This window comes from Rhamphochromis longiceps, linkage group LG3, assembly GCF_057381845.1.
Source record: "Rhamphochromis longiceps isolate RC_006_pf linkage group LG3, R_longiceps_female_GT1.1, whole genome shotgun sequence".
Classification (NCBI taxonomy): Eukaryota; Metazoa; Chordata; class Actinopteri; order Cichliformes; family Cichlidae; genus Rhamphochromis; species Rhamphochromis longiceps.
The window spans coordinates 39,988,474-40,006,289 of NC_140559.1; the positions used below are offsets into that span (position 1 = coordinate 39,988,474).

General features: G+C 39.4%; 1 protein-coding gene across 1 annotated transcript; it reads right to left on the reverse strand.

The window, feature by feature from the left end:
* Positions 1-7,257: 7,257 nt before the first annotated feature.
* Positions 7,258-17,452, reverse strand: LOC146674648 (basement membrane-specific heparan sulfate proteoglycan core protein-like). Its single transcript, XM_085401102.1, has 11 exons — positions 17,353-17,452; positions 15,399-15,671; positions 15,069-15,261; positions 14,790-14,857; positions 11,974-12,246; positions 10,080-10,331; positions 8,304-8,420; positions 8,193-8,208; positions 8,022-8,113; positions 7,846-7,896; positions 7,258-7,385 (listed from the first exon to the last, which is right to left on the reverse strand). Exons 1-11 carry the CDS (start codon positions 17,450-17,452, stop codon positions 7,258-7,260), a joined length of 1,563 nt encoding a protein of 520 aa, XP_085257228.1.
* Positions 17,453-17,816: the final 364 nt, after the last annotated feature.

The window sequence follows — 17,816 nt, forward strand, 5'->3', positions numbered from 1 at the left end:
AATCATGAGCCCTCAGTTTCTCACAGACATTGAAAATATGTTTTACCTCCTCTAATACACTCGCCTTCATTTTATACTCGTGGCCACCTTTTAATGTCACAGATGGGTCGATACTTTCTCTTGATGAATCAAACTGCAGTGAAGAGGTACAAACAAACTCTGTACAGTGATGTTGGTGCTCACACAGTCCAATCATAACCATTCTGTAAGGATTCAGTGATACTCTGTCAAAATAATGCTTCACTTAATAGACTTATCACATGGTAACATGCCATGATGCAAATAATACATTCTGAAGTCAAAGTCTTTATCACTTACCATCAGAGGTGTGGGAAATATTTAACACCCAGCCAAGTAGATGAATTTATTATTCCTTAATCCACGCATCCATCCAGCCTCTTCCACTTATCCAGGGCTGGGTTGCAGGTGCAACAGCACAAGCAAGGATGCAAAGACCTTCCTCTCACCATCTTACAATGCTGTGATTGCAGCCATTCTCCGACTCTCTGTGAATGGTACTGATAGCCACTGATCAATGGTCTTTGATCAGTGATTGTTGATCAATGGTCATGTCAATTTGCATATTAACGATCAAGGAACTGACCTTAAAGCCCATTGTTCATTCAGTGGGCTGGTTTCAGGCATTATGCACATGTACTGTTTATAATTTAGGGAAACCTGGTGTCAGCTGAGACTGAAGACGCCACTTGGATGAATGACCAAATGTTTCTCCCACTGAAAACATTAGATCCAGATGAAAATAACATTCCTCTCCCCTGGCTACCACCTCGACTTTAGACAAGACTGCTAACTAGTATGATGTGTAAGCATGTTGCAAAACCCTCTGCACTCTACATGTCAATCTCAAAAATTCAATTCAGTCATAGAGCTGAATGAAGCTTCCGACTCTTTAATGAGTACATAGTAATGTGTATATAGAAATCATAAAAAACAAATGTATTTAATCATTTTAATCCTAACAAATCCATCCTTTCAAACGTATTTTATGTGTGAATCAAAAGAACAGGCGCTTTGTTCAGCTTGCACAGCTTCCCATCCAGTGTGATACTCAGCCTTTCCAGCTTTCTGCGTTACCTCAAGTGGAGTCCTGTGCTCAAGTCGGTGCTAATTCAGCTGTCTGCCTCCTTTGGTCAGTTACTGGGTCATACAGACCGTCAGCCTGTCCCCTCAGGAGAACACACCAACCAAACAAAGGCACACAGCATTAGGGGCTCCAACTTATCTCTCGGCTCAGTCTTGAATCCTCCTCATCTGATTCATCACTGACCCCAACCAGCAAAGGCATCTGACAGAATGGTGTCGCATGTTCTTCCATTAGTGCATTAAACATGTATCATATGATAAAAACACTCCATCAGTTTGACTAAGAGAACTTCGACCGCTTACCCCTCACATTTATATTTGGTTTATATCCAATTTTGCAGATTTCGGTATAAACAACTGGCTCTGCTTCCCTGTATTTTGAAGGCCTTCTGTAAGCGTGACTCAGAATCTGTTGTCTCCAGTCTGGCACTTGACAGCAACTCTGCCAGCAAGCATTTCCAATCCTCCTTTCTTCTTTGCTCTGAAACCTCGGGCAAGTTATTAAGAAACTCTTCAGTTGACACGGAATCTTCTCTAAACTCACTAAAATGCAGCTTTGAAAAATAATCTCCAGCTCTTTTCCATCCTCAGATTGAATACAGTGAATAAGGTGCTTTTGTCCATTTTTCGTCTCCGTACTGAAGAAGAACTTAGCGGGAGCATCTATTTCAGCAATAGTTTGAAAACAGACGTCAAGACAGGAATTGACTTACCATCCCGATTATCTCCGTTATTTTCGTAGGTAGCCAATAGCCCCGTGATTATCAGCAGTTACCACGGCTGACTAGCCGCATCAGAGCCAGTTCTCTCAAAAACATTTTAAATCCAGCTACAGACACGTGACTGGGCAGACGTCACATGCAGTAAATTTGGGCCCATGTGCGGTTTGGCCTTGCAACTTCTGATTGGTTGCAGTGACCCGAATGGGCATCATTACTGTGATTCTATTGGCTCAAACAATTAAAAAGAGGTGTCAATCATTCACATTGGACAAAAGAAACCAAAGTTACAGCCCCTCAGAGGCCAATTAAACGCTCCATGCGCACAGCACAAAAGGCCCATTGCTATGTGAATGTGTGGTTCATTCTTCAAAAATATTCAAAAACATGCAGTTTTAGGCCTGTTAATAAAATTAAATCATTTCTGCTCTTTAATATCTAAAAAATTCAATATGGTGTCCAATGTGTGCCAAAATTGGACATCTTTGTACGACTGGATATTTATGTATTGACAGCGCTGTAATTTTTCACTGTTTCAGTTTAGAAACCTAAATCTTTGCACAGATGATGTTTACATGTTGGTTACTGAATTTCTGGAATAAAATCTCAACTGAAGCATAATTTAAAAGAGTTATATGCTAAAAAAAAATAAAGAAATAAATTAGGAGAGGAAAAAAGTCTACTTACTTTTTCTGTCTTCCAGTCTCAGTAACTTTGACACAGTAATATCTGTTACAATATTTACACCTCTGATTAATTTTCACAAGTGTTAGCTTTATTGTGATACCAAGATTGTATACTCAGGGTTTGTAATTGCAGAGAAATAGTCAATTAATTTTGGGCATTTCATTTTCGAGCAGGAAGCTCCGAAACCCCTTTGGGGCTTAACAGGCCAGACAAATCACAAAGGACCTTAAGAGACAGTGAGTTAAAGTGGACAGTATATCCTTAGTTTCTTAACATAAAATTCATTGTTGCAGGCAGGGACAGCGACAGTGATCCCCTTAAACAGATTTTTAGTTTGCTCATATTGCACCGAGTTATTGGTTCTGTTATTAGTTAACTAACATAAACTAATGTATTAGCAGCAAGCACCCAGTGATGTCACGTTCTGTACTGACACAAGATGGCGCAAGAGTAACTGAAATAAGGATACTAAATAAACATTCTGAAGCCCAAAGCTACATAAATGTTAGTCAATCGCCATGCAAATCTATCTAGTCCTCAGACACATTCTGCAGACATAATGTATCAGAAACAGCAGTGCTGAGATGATAATAATAACAATGATGACAATGATAATCTCCTTAGCCACAAATCTTAAAAATATAATACAACACAGTAGAAGTGCAGAATAAAATAAATGTTGCAATTCATCATAGCCTGCTACAGTTTCACAAAATACATATTTTGCATCTTTATACAAATGGGATAATGTTTGTTTGTTTGTTTGATTTTTCACTGATCACAGAATTTCTAACTCTAACTTATGAAGGATTATAAGTGTTTTGTTGGCCTGAGTTTCTACTTTAGACTCTGTACTTTATGTAAATTGTTTTTTTTAAATTAATTTGGTTTTTCTTTTAATTATTTATTAGAGGAATTAAGTTCAAATGTTTCCTTCAGGCTACATAAAAACATACATATCTATTTTACTTTTAGCTCAAATGTGTTTAAAATATACAATAGTGAAATGGCTCCTTTGACCTCTACATAGATCTGTTAATGTTCTCATTTTGTGATGGATTTTTATGTTTGACCCCAAACACAGGAAATGACTCATTGTGTGGTTGAACTGAAACTAAAGACTTTGTATGTAGAGCTACTTGAATATACACTCAAGGACCGTACGTGCCATCAACAGCTTTTTCAACAGTGCTCAAAATCATCAGTGCTGAACCAGAACAATAGATTTTAAATATATTTTAGAAACTACAAAAAAGCATATATATCTATATATCTATATATATCTATATATATATATATAGATATATATACCAGCTTTTTGTAAATTCCTTGGGTAAAATCTTGGTGTCACCTTTTACTGCTGTTACAGTAATGGAATAATATTCGAATGAAAGCAAAGCAATAAATCAGATACTGCTTCATTGTATAAAACACTTTAAGAGTGAACTGGACCAAAGCTGGCCTATAAGTGGCCGGCAGAGGGAGTGTTTGCTTCCCCTATAATCAGAGGAAGCCCAGACAGCAGGACATTGACTTTCTATCTGTTTTCACACTGTGTCATGCATACTTAAATGTACCGGTGAAAATGATTACTATTATTTCAATATAGGCAGATCATATGAGCATTTGTCAAACACAAACAGAACAAAGTCAAATTCTTCTCACTGTACTCTTGTCATCATTCCTTGTTAACTCTCTTCTGTGAGCTGATAACAGAAAACAAGACATCTGCTACACAGAAGACTTCAGGCTGAAACCACAGGCTGCATTTCCTCTTTACTAGGTGGCCCAAACAGACATCGTGAGGCCTTACAGTGATAAAAATAAGCCCGTGGGAGAATAGTCAGTAACCACCAACAGTATTTTACACACATGTAGGCTGCTTAAAAGAACAAATACTTAATTCTGTAATGCCATCATTACAGTTTGATGTTGTGTTATTCTTGCTTAAAGTTGCTTCATGGTGAAAATGTATCACTGTATTTCATTGCAGATTTGAATAGAATATAATTGTCAAGAATGTTTTGCATCTATCAACAATGCAATATAGGTCCCTCTACCATCTGGCCTTTTCACTCTTGCTGCAATCCTAGCCTAGCTTCAACAACTCTTTTCCATTTCTTTATGGTGGCTCATCAACCGTATCCTTGTGGAGGTGTCAGAGCTATGCACATCACCCTTTTCTTCTCCATTCTTCATACATCCCCTCACTCTCTAAGATTGTCTAAACTATCATTTTCCCCGATTTGGTCGATCTAAATTTTTTATTAATATGGGTCAAATGTGACCTGGAACAACCTCAATATATCTAAATTTTAACAGGTCAAAAATCGGTCAAATTTGAACTTAACAATATGTTAAAAGCTACAAAGCACAGAGAGTTTATGTTAAAAAAAACAAAACAAAAAAAACACATACGCATATGATCTTACTCTTACTTACTTTAAACAGCTCTCTAAACTGTACATTTTTTCTTCTTTTGCTTTGTACTGATGTCAGCTCATGCAGCAATTTACTTGATATGGTTATGGTCATCAAATAGCCATCTGTGTCCCCAACCCCCTCACAGTGTGTGGGTGTGGGTGATGCGCCGTTCACTTTGTGGTGGTTTTTTAAGGTTTGCTGTGACACTAAACACAGGAAATGACCCTTTAGATGGTTGATCTTAAGCAAAGCAAAATCCTCTAAAAACATGTGTTTATTTATTTATTTATTTTCACCAGTAACTCTAAGTGAGCTCAGTTTGACAATAGGATTTTGCACAGACATGAGATTCGAGTTGTGCCTATGCCTCCTCCCCCCTGCAATAACAGACCAGCAGATGTCTGTGCCTGGAGATAAGATTTTTGTTGCATATAATTAACATAAAAGTAAATAATAATAATAATATATATATATATATCTATACACATATAAACATACATATATTTTGTATTGTATGTTTCGGAGTTATAGCACCTGTTGCTCCTATTGCTGCTGAGACTACTTTCGACTTTATATTCCACATCTACTCCAGTTGCTCCTTCATGCCGGGGTATTTCTCTGTTTTCTCGTGCTCCTTCTTCCTACTGTTGCTGTCTGCTGGGTAGCCACATCTACCACAACTGCAGTCTACTGTTCCTTGTCTACCACCACAAAACTCCCCCATAAAGTGCACTGATGATTCAGTTCACTTATTAGCCTATTAGCTGTGACAAATAACAAACACACACTCATATAATATCAAATTAATTGCATGTTTACTCCTACAGAACTGTTCATATTTGGTCATTATCCATGAATATGTGACTAGCACTGTAAAATAGGTTGTAGGATATAATATAATATAATATAATATAATATAATATAATATAATCTTAGTCTATCATGATAAGTAAATGAAGTCTCTGCACATTGCTTTTTCCCCCCAATACCTACAGGAAACACAAGCAGTATATTGCTGCTTACAATAAGTTTTGAAAGGTTCTATCACATATTAAATTCAGTTTACAAGGTCTGGTGTCTACTGGTGTTTTTTCATCTTAACAAAAAAAATAAAATCTAGTATAGCCTGAAAAAAAATTAGCTGAGCTGTCAAGAACATGTCAAACCAAAATGCAACTAATGCCTCAATTATACAGTCTCTCTCTGTGACGGTACACCTTCACTTTATTTCCATGGCTTCAGATCACACCAAAAGTGTTACTGGGAAACTTTTTTTCGCACTAAATTCTATTAAACATTTGCATGCATGACCTCTGCCCCTTTTACCTGCTCTGTGCATCTTGACAAAGCTTGAGAGAAGAAGAGAAATGAGAGACTAAGATGCATCTGATGTATTTCAATAGTTCCCTAAAACAGTGGTCCTCAACCCCCGGGCCTCGGACCGGTACCGGTCTGTGAGTCGTTTGGTACCGGGCCTTGAGAGTTGAGGCTCAGGTGTGAAATGTATAGTTTTCAGTGTTTTTATCATTAACTCGGCTTCCCTGGGTCTTTTCCCATGTTGTAGTTGTGTGTCTTATTTTGAAAGAAATGTTTATGTGTTACCATAGTGACCAGAGAGCCTCAAGGGGCAGAGAGAAGGATGTTACTCTAAATGTAGTTGGCACATTTCAGGAGGATGCTGCTGATAAAGTTACACAATTACACAGTGAATTCATGTTTATTATTATATTTACAAAATGCCACAGTTTTTGTCTTGGTCGTATCATTTTATTTTGTTGTATTTATCGGCGACACCTTAATTGCAGGTCCGTGAAAATATTGTCTGACATTGCCCTAAAACCATGTTGACCAATCAGAAGCTTGAAAGGAGATCATGTCTTATGGAAATCTGAAACACACTTATGTACATATAACCAGGTTTCTTTGTTAGATTTATTAAAGTAACCAGTAAGTAACAAGTAATCAAAGAAGTAAAACAGACCATCAGATAAAGGCAAAAAGGAAACCTTGTGCTACTCTAAGTGGTCTGATGTGAAATCAGCATCATACTTAAAATTTACAGCATCTAATGAAGTAAACATCACAACACACATTTCTATACATGCATATATATATGTTCTCACCCTATTTAATATACAAACTACATTCAACAAAAATAAAAATAATATGGACTAATACAAAGGTAGACTCTATTAGTTCAATAAGAAGTATAACTTGGAGGAATTGAACATAATTTATTAAGATTGAGAAATGAATTAATGCCTTTGGCAATTCAACTTCAATGACCCATCATGACAGAACAGAATCCAAACAGTGATAGGACTTAGGAGAGTTTCCCCTGGAGTCTAAACTCTGGTGGTGGTGAAGATGAAGACTGAGGCTTGGATGGAGCTCTGACTGAGGTGTTAGTGAGGTGGAGATTGGGAGGATGTGGGTGACGCGAATGAAAGTCTGCAAGGGAGAACGATATAAGAGCACTGACATCCAAAGCATGCACACATATTTTACTTGTCATCAGTTCCTATTTCAATTTCAGAATAAAGGCTTCGTCAGATTTAGGACACATGTATCCAAAGCTCTGTAGCTTTAACAGTAAAACGATATCTTTTTCTCTAAGTATCATTTTATAGCATCATTGACTGGGATTCACATTATTGTGGTCAAAGCTCTCTGTAGTGTCACATTTCCATATAAAGGTGATGGTATTAGTACATGTACTAACCCATACACTCTGTTTCCTCTGACACTGCTGATGAAAAGTAAAAAAAATAAAAATAAAATAATTATATATTTTATTTTATGTACTTACTTCTCTTATCAAGAATAATAGTAGATGCTACATTAATGTATTCATGTGCTGGTCTCTCTACACCGTTAACCTCTAAGAAGTCTATTAAAGTTTATACTGTACCACTTCGAGTGATTCCAGAGTTTCTGATCGATTCATAGACAGAAAGATCACCTACAGGAGAGTAAAATACAAGAAATAAAGTAAAATTAGTTTTCTTTTGTTTGTTTTTGTATGTCTGTATCTTTAGTGCTAAATGACTTTTAATAGTTACAAAAGTTATCATTTTTAGCGCTGACCGTGGAGAAGAGAGGAGTAAATCTGAGTGTCACTTTGGTTAGGAGTTTGGGGTGCAGCAGAGGATTGATTGATGTTTGGAGACTGCATGAACCTAAAACATGTCGTGTAAATGTAAAACTCATGTGTAACATTGTCATGCTTAAAAAGAACAGAAACAGTACTGTACAAACCTGTTTCTACAGCGATCTGTCAAAAAAGGGAAAGAAATGCATACTGTAATCCCTTTAAAGCACCAGAATGTATAAACCCTTCAGTCTAATATAAATATGTGGTAGTCTCACCTCTTATCCTTGTGTGGCAGCATATACAGCACAACAACACGGGAACAGTGAGTAAACTTCCAAAAACAAGTCCAATGATGAAAGGCACAAGAAACGAGTGGCTTTCACATCTGAAACCTTAAATTATAAAATATAAAACAACATAAACGATGGAATAACATTTTGGATGTAGAGAGCACAAACTCTGAGTGGTCAGTGACAGAAAAGCATAGATTACAGCTAAAGTCAGACTAAAATGAAGAAGTCAAACTACATGTATCTTTTAAAGACAAGAAATGTGATAAATACTACTGAGTAAGAGTAAGTTGGTAAATTAAAGAAATATGAACATAAATCCAAGCAGGATGTCCTTAAAACTCCCTGAAAAGTCTTCAGTTAATCCAAATTGCTGCAGCAAGAGCAGCAATCTAGGGACTAGATTACTGACAGGGACTAGAAAGAGAGAACATATTTCTCCTATATTATTGGCTTCCCTTCATTGGCTTCCTGTTAAATTCTGAATTGAATTCAAAATCTTGCTCCTCACATACAAGGTCTTAAATAATCAGGCCCCATCTTATCTTAAGGACCTTATAGTACCATATCATTCCATTAGAGCGGATCGCCCCATGCGTGGGGCTGGATGGCGCTAACGCGTCAACGAGCTAACTGCGCTAACGCGTTGACGCCGTGCACCCCCACGCACGGGGCTAGATGCTAGATGTTTCTTACTGTTAAAAAGGAGTTTTTCCTTCTCACATTTGCTGAAGCACTTGCTCATAAAGGGTCATATGATTATTGGGTTTTCCTCTGTTTTCTTTGTATTATTGTAGCGTCTTTACCTTACAATATGAAGCACCTTGTGGCAACTGTTGTTGTGATTTGATGCTGTATAAATAAAACTGAATTTTAATTTTTACAATTTTTTTGAAAATATATAAAATGATTTATTAAATTAGGAATTTATATTAGATGCCTGAGTTAGCTTTTGTTGCTTGATATTTTTCATGGCTGGGCAAAAATATTCACAACCAGGAGGTTGAGGAAATGCAGTAGCATGCAAGGACCTGGAGCCACACATATGAAAAACGCTGCAGAGACAGCCGTCATTGGCTTTGAGGTATGAACCCTGAGTTGGTTAATGTGTTTCACCACACCAGACGGTCATAGCATGGTTTTGTGTGCGTACACCATACCAAAATAAATAAATAAATAAAAGCTGTGAGATGCCAAATTGACTCCAAACCCACATGTAGCAGGACCTGGCTATTGTTGATGTATTAAAATGTTGAGCGATAGTAATAGATAAATAAAGAAGAATCAGCCCCTTCATCAGCAGTATGAGCTGCTGGCATCTAAATATTGTTTTGTTAACAGATTACTTTTATTTATTACTTATTTCTTTTGTTGCTGGTACCTATATTCATCTTTTGTGAGCGATAAACAGAAAAGTTGTATCTGGTGTTCTATTCCTGTCAGGATTTTGCTGTAAATTGAAACAAAAGTAATTCAGATCTATTGTACAACAAAATATAACAGATTCTCATTTTGGCTCCCCAGGTTTTGAGAATATATATATATATATATATATATATATATATATATATATATATATATATATATATATATACACATACATCCCTTCTTTTGACTCTGCCTTAACCAAGTAGTTTAAGACATGGGACAAAAATAATGAATAATGAATGAATCAATAGCAAAGAAAGTTTTGTCAGCTGTTAATTTGATGTTAATTGTGGATTTAATTTGTTTTATATCTGAACAAAATACAACACTTACCATTTGTCTCAATTGTGACTGCAGCACTGTCCTCTGTGAAGAAAACTGGGTCTCCTCTTCCTCCTCTGCAGTGATAGATGCCTCCTTCTGCGACACTGAAAGTGTGGGATGATGTTCCGTTTGTTATTCTCTGGGCTGCAGAAGACTCTGAGGTACGTCTGAACCAGTAATATCTCCATCCTGCAGAGTCGTTCACAGAGCAGTTCAGGGTCACGCTGCCCCCCAGTGAGGCCCGAGGTTTTTCAGTTTGTGCTGGTCAGTTTGGAAAACACAAGTAAAGCATTAAGGTGGAAAAAAGATGGTTACTTTATTACATCTTAATGGAAAAGAATGCCAATATTGTTAATTATTATACATGTAATCCATAACATCGATGCAGGACATGCAAATCTCATAAATGCAAATTTTATTCACAGTATAAGATAGAAAACCTATCAAAATGTTTAAAGTGATAACATGTACAATTTAAATAAAAATATTTGCTAATTACTTATCCTTATCAAGGTCATAGGGGGGCTAAATTTCTATCCCAGCTACCACAAGGCAAGATACAAGGTACACCATGGAGATGTCGCCAGGCTGATGCCCTGGAGACAGACCTGGGGAGGGTGCACAAGTTGAGCACCTACTTGCTGGGCCTTAGCCCATGGGGCCCAGCTGGGCGCAGCCCAAAAAAAGGACATGGGACCACCCGCCTGTAGACCTGCCATCCACAGGAGGCGGGCAAAAGGGCGACTGCAGTGTGTGCTTGGTGGCAGTCAATGGCATAAACCGTGGCAGACAGATTCCTGGCAAACCGATGGTTTGTTCTCTGCACCTTCAGGTTGGGGAAAGGGTCCTGACTGTGATCTGCAGTTATGCACTGAACAACAGTACCTGCCCTTGTTGAAATCCATGGGTGGCTTGCTTAAGAGTACTCCACCTGGGGACTCTGTCGTCTACTGGGAGACTTCAACACTCATGTGGGAAACTACACTGAGACCTGGAGGGGTTTGATTGGGAACAATGGCCTGCCTGACCTGAACCCGAGTGGTGTACTGTTACTTACTTTGACAGCATTCTGAGGGAGACTGCGGACATTAAGTCTGAATGGACCATTTTAAGCACCTCCATTGCTGAGGCTGCTGCACTGAGCTCCGGCTGCAAGGTGGTTGGTGCCTGTAGTGGTGGTAACCCCCGAAACAACTGGTGGGCACCAGAGATGAAGGGAGCCATCAGGCAGAGGAAGGAGTCATGTTGGGCTGTTCAGCTGAGTTTAAAGTGGCAGAAATAAGAATCAGCACCTCCAAGTCTGAGGCTTGAGGTCCTCAGCTGGAAAAGGGTGGCATGCCCACTCCAGGTCAGGGATAAGTTGCTGCCCCAAGTAGAGGAGATTAAGTATCTTGGGGTCTATTTCACGGGTGAGGAGAGGAGGAGGTTTGGAGATCTGCAGTTACTGGTTTCCTTTTATACACTCCACCTTAGCACTTTGTGACTTTGTGTCATGGTATCCGGTCAGGTGTCCCAGTATTCTGAGTTTTAAATGTATTCCTTCCTCAGGGTTCCTCCCTCGAACATACCCTGACCATTATTCTCATCACAGCCATCTGTTATGTGTTTTTTAACTTTTTGAGTTTACTATTAGCCATTTATCATCACCTTATCTTTATCAAAAATAAAACATATAACTGATAGATTCTGTTATTTCAAACATATGAGTGTACTGGTTTGGAAACAACTAGCTAGTTAATAAACAAACTGGAAGACTGAACAACAAGATAGAATCAAAATATAATGGAAATACATTCAATTGGCTTTGAAAGTATTAAAGAATAGAATGAGAGACAAACAGCGCAGATCACAAATACAATGAGTCACTGTGCCTTGTCAGAAATACTATAACAGTTAAACTCACAGGTTTCCTCCACAATGAATTCACTGCTGTCCTCTGTGTAGTAAACTGGATCTCCTCTCCCTCCTCTGCAGTGGTACAGACCTCCTTGTGAGACACTAATAACTCTGTTTGCTTCATTTCCTCTCATGAGCTGAGCTTTAGAAGAGACTGAATCATGTCTGAACCAGTCAAACTTCCAGCCAGCAGAGCCCTCCACAGAGCAGCTCAGTGTCACACTGCCCCCTGCTGGTATGATTGAACTTTGTGCTGTCAGTGTGGCTCTGGGTTTATTTGCTGTTGAAGATACAGAAAGAGAAAAAACAGTAGATTGATGTCAATTTTCTTTAACAAGAATTTTGTTATGAAAACAATCACACTTTATACATTCAGTCAGTCATTTAAATTGTAGTGAGCTCCTACGTTAAGAAGTGGCTCGGACTTCCCAAATGCCTCATCAGCTTTGGACTCTATAGCAACAGGATACTGTCATTGCCTATCCCTGGCCTGGTAGAGGAGTTTAAATGTGCCAAAGTGAGGCTTGAGATGTCACTCACAGACTCCTGGGACCCCATGGTGAGAGGCACTGCTCCCACCTTAGCAAGTGGGAGAGTGTCAAAAAGAGGAAACTCTTATGGAGTGAAATCTGGGGAGTTTCATCATCTGAGCAATGTGGTGTATGCTGTACAGTGCAGCGAGGAATGCCCAGACCTCTACATTGGAGAGACCAAACAGCCACTTCACAAGCGCATGGCACAACACAGAAGAGCCACCTCCACAGGACAAGACTCAGCAGTCCATCTGCATCTTAAGGATAAAGGACACTCTTTCGAGGATGCCAATGTTCACATTTTGGACAGAGAGGACAGATGGTTTGAAAGAGGAGTGAGAGAAGCCATCTATGTCCACTGTGAGCGACCATCTTTGAACAGAGGCGGGGGTTTACGACACCAACTCTCTGCCATCTATAATCCAGTTTTGAGATCCCTTCCCAGACGCCTTAACGCCCACTCACATCCTGGGCCAGCTGACCTCAGGAATTCGCATGATAAGGTGGGGCCAGGTTTCACAATGAACACACCCGAAACTCTGGCTGATTGGGACCCACACCAAGTTTCACACCTTGGCTCAGGCGATTAGAGGATCATCAGGGGGTCCTTTTGTCCCTCTGTGGGGGGATACTCCCACTAGGTTTATATCTGGGACTCTCCACCATTTGACCTTAGAACTGAAGAAGCTTCTCAGATGAGAGGTGAAACGTCTTCAAGTAACTTAAAGAAGTCCAGACGCTTTTCTTTGCAAGCTCCTTTGACCATCTGAGCAACACACGATGTGCTACCTTCCCCAATAAATCTGCAGCTGTGGTTTGGAAAGGACCCATCCGGCCCCCTGTGTACAATCCCAGCCACACTCAAGCACATCTTGGTTGGTTGTAGGACTAGCCTTACTCAGGGCAGATACACATGGAGACACAACCAGGTCCTCAGTTGTCTAGCCAAGAAAGTTGAGTATAAAAGAAAATCCATCAAAGCTCAACCTTTCACAAACCAATAGGAGCGTCAGTTTTCATCAGCATTTGTCCGGGAGGGAGACAAGCTGAGGCCAAGTCCCTCAACCCCAGACATGGGCCCACTGAAGGTTGCCAGGGACTGGCAGATGCACGTGGACTTGGATCAGAGGCTAATTTTCCCCACTGAGATCGTAACAACTGCTCTGCGACCAGACCTCGTCCTTTGGTCTAACTCCCAAAAACTTGCGTACGTCATTGAGCTGATGGTACCATGGGAGGAAGCAATTGAGGAAGCTTTTGAGCTTAAGAAGCTCAAAGTACAGAGGCCGGAAGATCAAGGTGTGCCCAGTGGAAGTGGGGTGCAGGGGCTTTGTTGCCAGTACAACAGCAAAACTGCTTAGAGAGATTGGGATCAGAGGACAGGCGCAACGGCAGGCTAAACGGCCGGGTAAAAGACCGAAAGTTGAGGGATAACGATGAGTGCCGCTGGTTAAGTTTCTGGGCTGCCTTTTCTCATAACAGCCATTCCTCAAGATTTTCTTCATTTAAAGCAATGCATTATCTGGGACTGTAACATCTAGTCCTTTTACTGAACCTGTTTTTTCAAACTGTTTTTGGAGTTTATTATATATATTACATCTCACCACTTTACAGCGTCATGTATCTTTGCAGAGTAAAAAATGACCTTTGCTCATATAAAAAAAAAAAAATCTAATTAAGAACATGATAGACACATGGAATCATTATAAAGCTGGTTTTTGTTTTGTTTTGTTTTTTTAGTGCTGTTGTTAAGAATACTTTTTTCTGGAAAGTCATAATTTTGGAAAGTGGGAAACTGAACATAAACAGATGAATCCCAGTGCAAACCAATTCTCAGCTTTTAAATTGTATGGGGAAGGTGTGTAGTCAAATACCCCAGTGTTTACTCTGACCAGTTATTTTTGCTGCTGTACATATACTTTAATGACTGTAGCTTTTTTACATGACAATTTGCTGTTGTTTCCAAGTATGTTAGGATGTTACAGTATTTTATTAAAGGGATTATAAATTTGAATGGGGTGAAAGTCATTAGGTCCCTTTACCATCACCGTCACCACCACTGCCTCAGGCTCGGTATTCAGACTCGGTGCAATCTAAACATCCCCTCAGTGTTTTAGCTACGTGACGTAGAGGCACACATAGACTGACTAAAATTATCAAAAGATTTTACTGATTTCTTAACACTGTACATTCCCTTTTGAGAAATAATATTATAGGTCTCCCTTTCCTGTCTTTCACATGTGTACATTAAATCTATTTTTTTTTATGAATGCTAGACAGTTCAACTCACACAAGACAATCAGTGTGAAGGGGTCACTCCATTTTGCTAAGAGATAGTCACTGCTACCCCGACATTTGCAATTCACTTGTATTTTTATTTTTATTCCTATTTATTCTATTTATCCCCTTCGTATATTTTATTTATATTGTCTCTGTATTTATATATATGTGTGTGTGTATAACTCTGTAACTTCTGTCGGTGCTGTGCTTTTTTTGGAAATCGAATTTCCCAGAGGAACCCACCCGAGGGATTAATAAAGTTCTATCTTATCTTATCTTATCTTATTTGTAGTCTCCACTGTGGGACACTGAAACTCTGCTGATCCTGTATTCACTGGATGTTTCAGGGATGTTTGGGTTTGGTGATTTCCATTCATATGTCATCTCCTTGGCTTCCCCTCCTTGGATCTCACATTGAAGGATGATTGTCTCACCAATGAACATCTGAGCCCAACGGTGTTGCGACTTTACAACATACAGGACTGTTCCCAAAAAACAAACACAATGTGAAGAAAAACACAAATATAAAAAGAGAAAAGAAGTTAACAGGTAAAAGGTTTATGAAGTGTTACTTTGATGTCAGTGATTAATATTTGTTATTCCAAAATGTAACACTCACCCCGTTTCTTAATTTTAACTGGAACGCTGTCCTCTGTGAAGAAAACTGGATCTCCTCTCCCTCCTCTGCAGTAATAGATGCCTCCTTCTGAAATACTGATCGTGTGCTCTGATGTTCCAGCTCCTATTTTCTGAGCCACAGAAAACTGTGAATCACGTCTGAACCAGTCAAACTTCCAGCCAGCAGAGCCCTCCACAGAGCAGCTCAGTGTCACACTGCCCCCTGCTGGTATAACTCCCTCATGTGCTGTTATTAAGGCCTGAGGTTTACTGGCTGTTTAAAGTAAAATATAAAACAAGTAAAACACAAAGATATGACTTGCTTCGGCAATACATTGGTTATAGAAATTTATAAAAACATTATCTGGTTTGTGAGCTATTATGGACTGAAGCTTTTAAGTTTTCCTTAATAACTTATATTCTAATGCAGTAGAGTTTTATGTGATATCAGTCAGCCATATAGGTAATTTGTGCTGGGAGCATCTGGCAGAGTCCCCAGTTATTCATTGTTTTTTTATTCATGCAGGTAAAAGCATCATTGAGATTAGAGATTTCTTTTTTTCAAGAGAGACCTGAATGTCACAAATCACCCTGGTATGGATATCCAATCTATTCTCAATATGTCCTGGGATTGCTCTGGGGCTACCTTCGGTAGGACATGCCTGGAACACCTCACTGAGGAGGTTCACAGGATATCTGAACCACCTTGTGGTTAATGCCAGTGTGATTGAGGATTTCTTTAAAGTATTACTTCTATACCCAACTGTATCCTGAACTAAGTGTGCCATATTTCCATGGTTGCACTGCTTTCCTTCCTGAGTCACATGGTCATTTGTCAACCAAAGGTTTTGTGACATGGAACCAAACTTCTACCACACCTGAGTTTGTAATTAAGCGATTGCCAGAGTTGCACTCCCCTTCATTTATTGGTACCTGTCAGGTACAGGCTAACCAAGCACAATAGGACTGCTATTATTTTCACATACAAGAGTCTGATTCTGGAATTACTGCAACAACAGGCAACAACCATCTTGTTTTCCCCAGCTCTATATATCCACTCCAGCAATGGAGGTGCAGAATAACAGCTAAATCCTTCTGTGCATTTTAAAGATCTTGTCCACCTCTTCATACCTTTCTTCACTTCCTCCACCTGTCCTCGTCTCTCATTTTTGATTTTCTTTGTTATGCAGATGATACACAGTCCTATCTCTCCCTAAAACCAGGCATTGATAGCACATTGCAGAAAGTTTCAGATTGTCTTAGTGACATAAATTGCTGGATGTCTTTGAACTTTCTCAAGCTAAACCATGACAAAAGTGATATTACAATTTTTGGCAAACAAGCCTCTGTTAGTCTCACAAGAAATGACTTGGGCCCACGATCAGCTAATCTACATCCCCATGTTAAAACTCTTGAGGGATCTAGCTTCAAGCTGTACAAACAAATAAATTGAGTTGTTGTTGGCAGTTTCTTCCAGCTCAGGAGCATTTCTATCCTCAAAACTATCTTGTCATCTAAAGATCTGGAAACCGTTATCCATGCCTTCATTTCATCACATCTTGATTTCTGTAACTCTCTCTATTTAGGTGTCTGTCAATGAAGCCTGTCCCGCCTGGAATATTTCTAACATTTTGAGTTATTTTCCAGTGTTAGAAAATCAGCACTGCTCAATGTTAGCCATTGTTAATCTTCAAAACTGACTAGGTTACTTTTAAACATATAACACTGTCAAAAGTGTTAATTTAACACTCAACAGTGTTGTATTTAACACTCAGAGGTGTGGACCCATATAGACAATCTCTAGTGTTAATTTAACACTGGAGATTTTGCTGTGTGCTAATGATAGATAGACATTTAATTTTAAATATAAAAAAATGTGATCCCACACATAATTCTCTATCATCTTGATGAAGATGTTGGAAGGGACTGGGACCAGAACAATGAACCTTAGGTACCTTGGTTGGAGGTCAACTGTAGCAGCGCAGGAACACAGAGGCCCTTGGAACTCGGTGGCAAAAAATCCATGGCGTCTGGTCCCGGTTGCTCAGGGCCCATGGGCTCTGATTCTGTTTGTATGGGATGACTGGTGACTAGAGCAGCACTGAAGGCTTCAGAGATGACTCGGGAAGCTGGAGCTGCTCAGGAGGCTCTGGTAGCCTGGGTTTCTAAAGCTTGAGCTGCACAGGGCTCACAGATTAGCAATTATCCTGTGCAACATAGGTGGGAGCTTCTACCTGGAAGAGGGAGCTCGAAGAGTTATGGTTGCAGATGACTCAGACTAACTAGGTGCAGAACCACCAATGAACGGCTTGGTATCATCAAGCCAGAAGAGCTGGCCAACATTGAGTCAGGAATTTCCAGAAAAATGGGCAAAGGTGAGCTCCCCAGACATGCTGCAGGTCTTGGGCTGGTAACTACT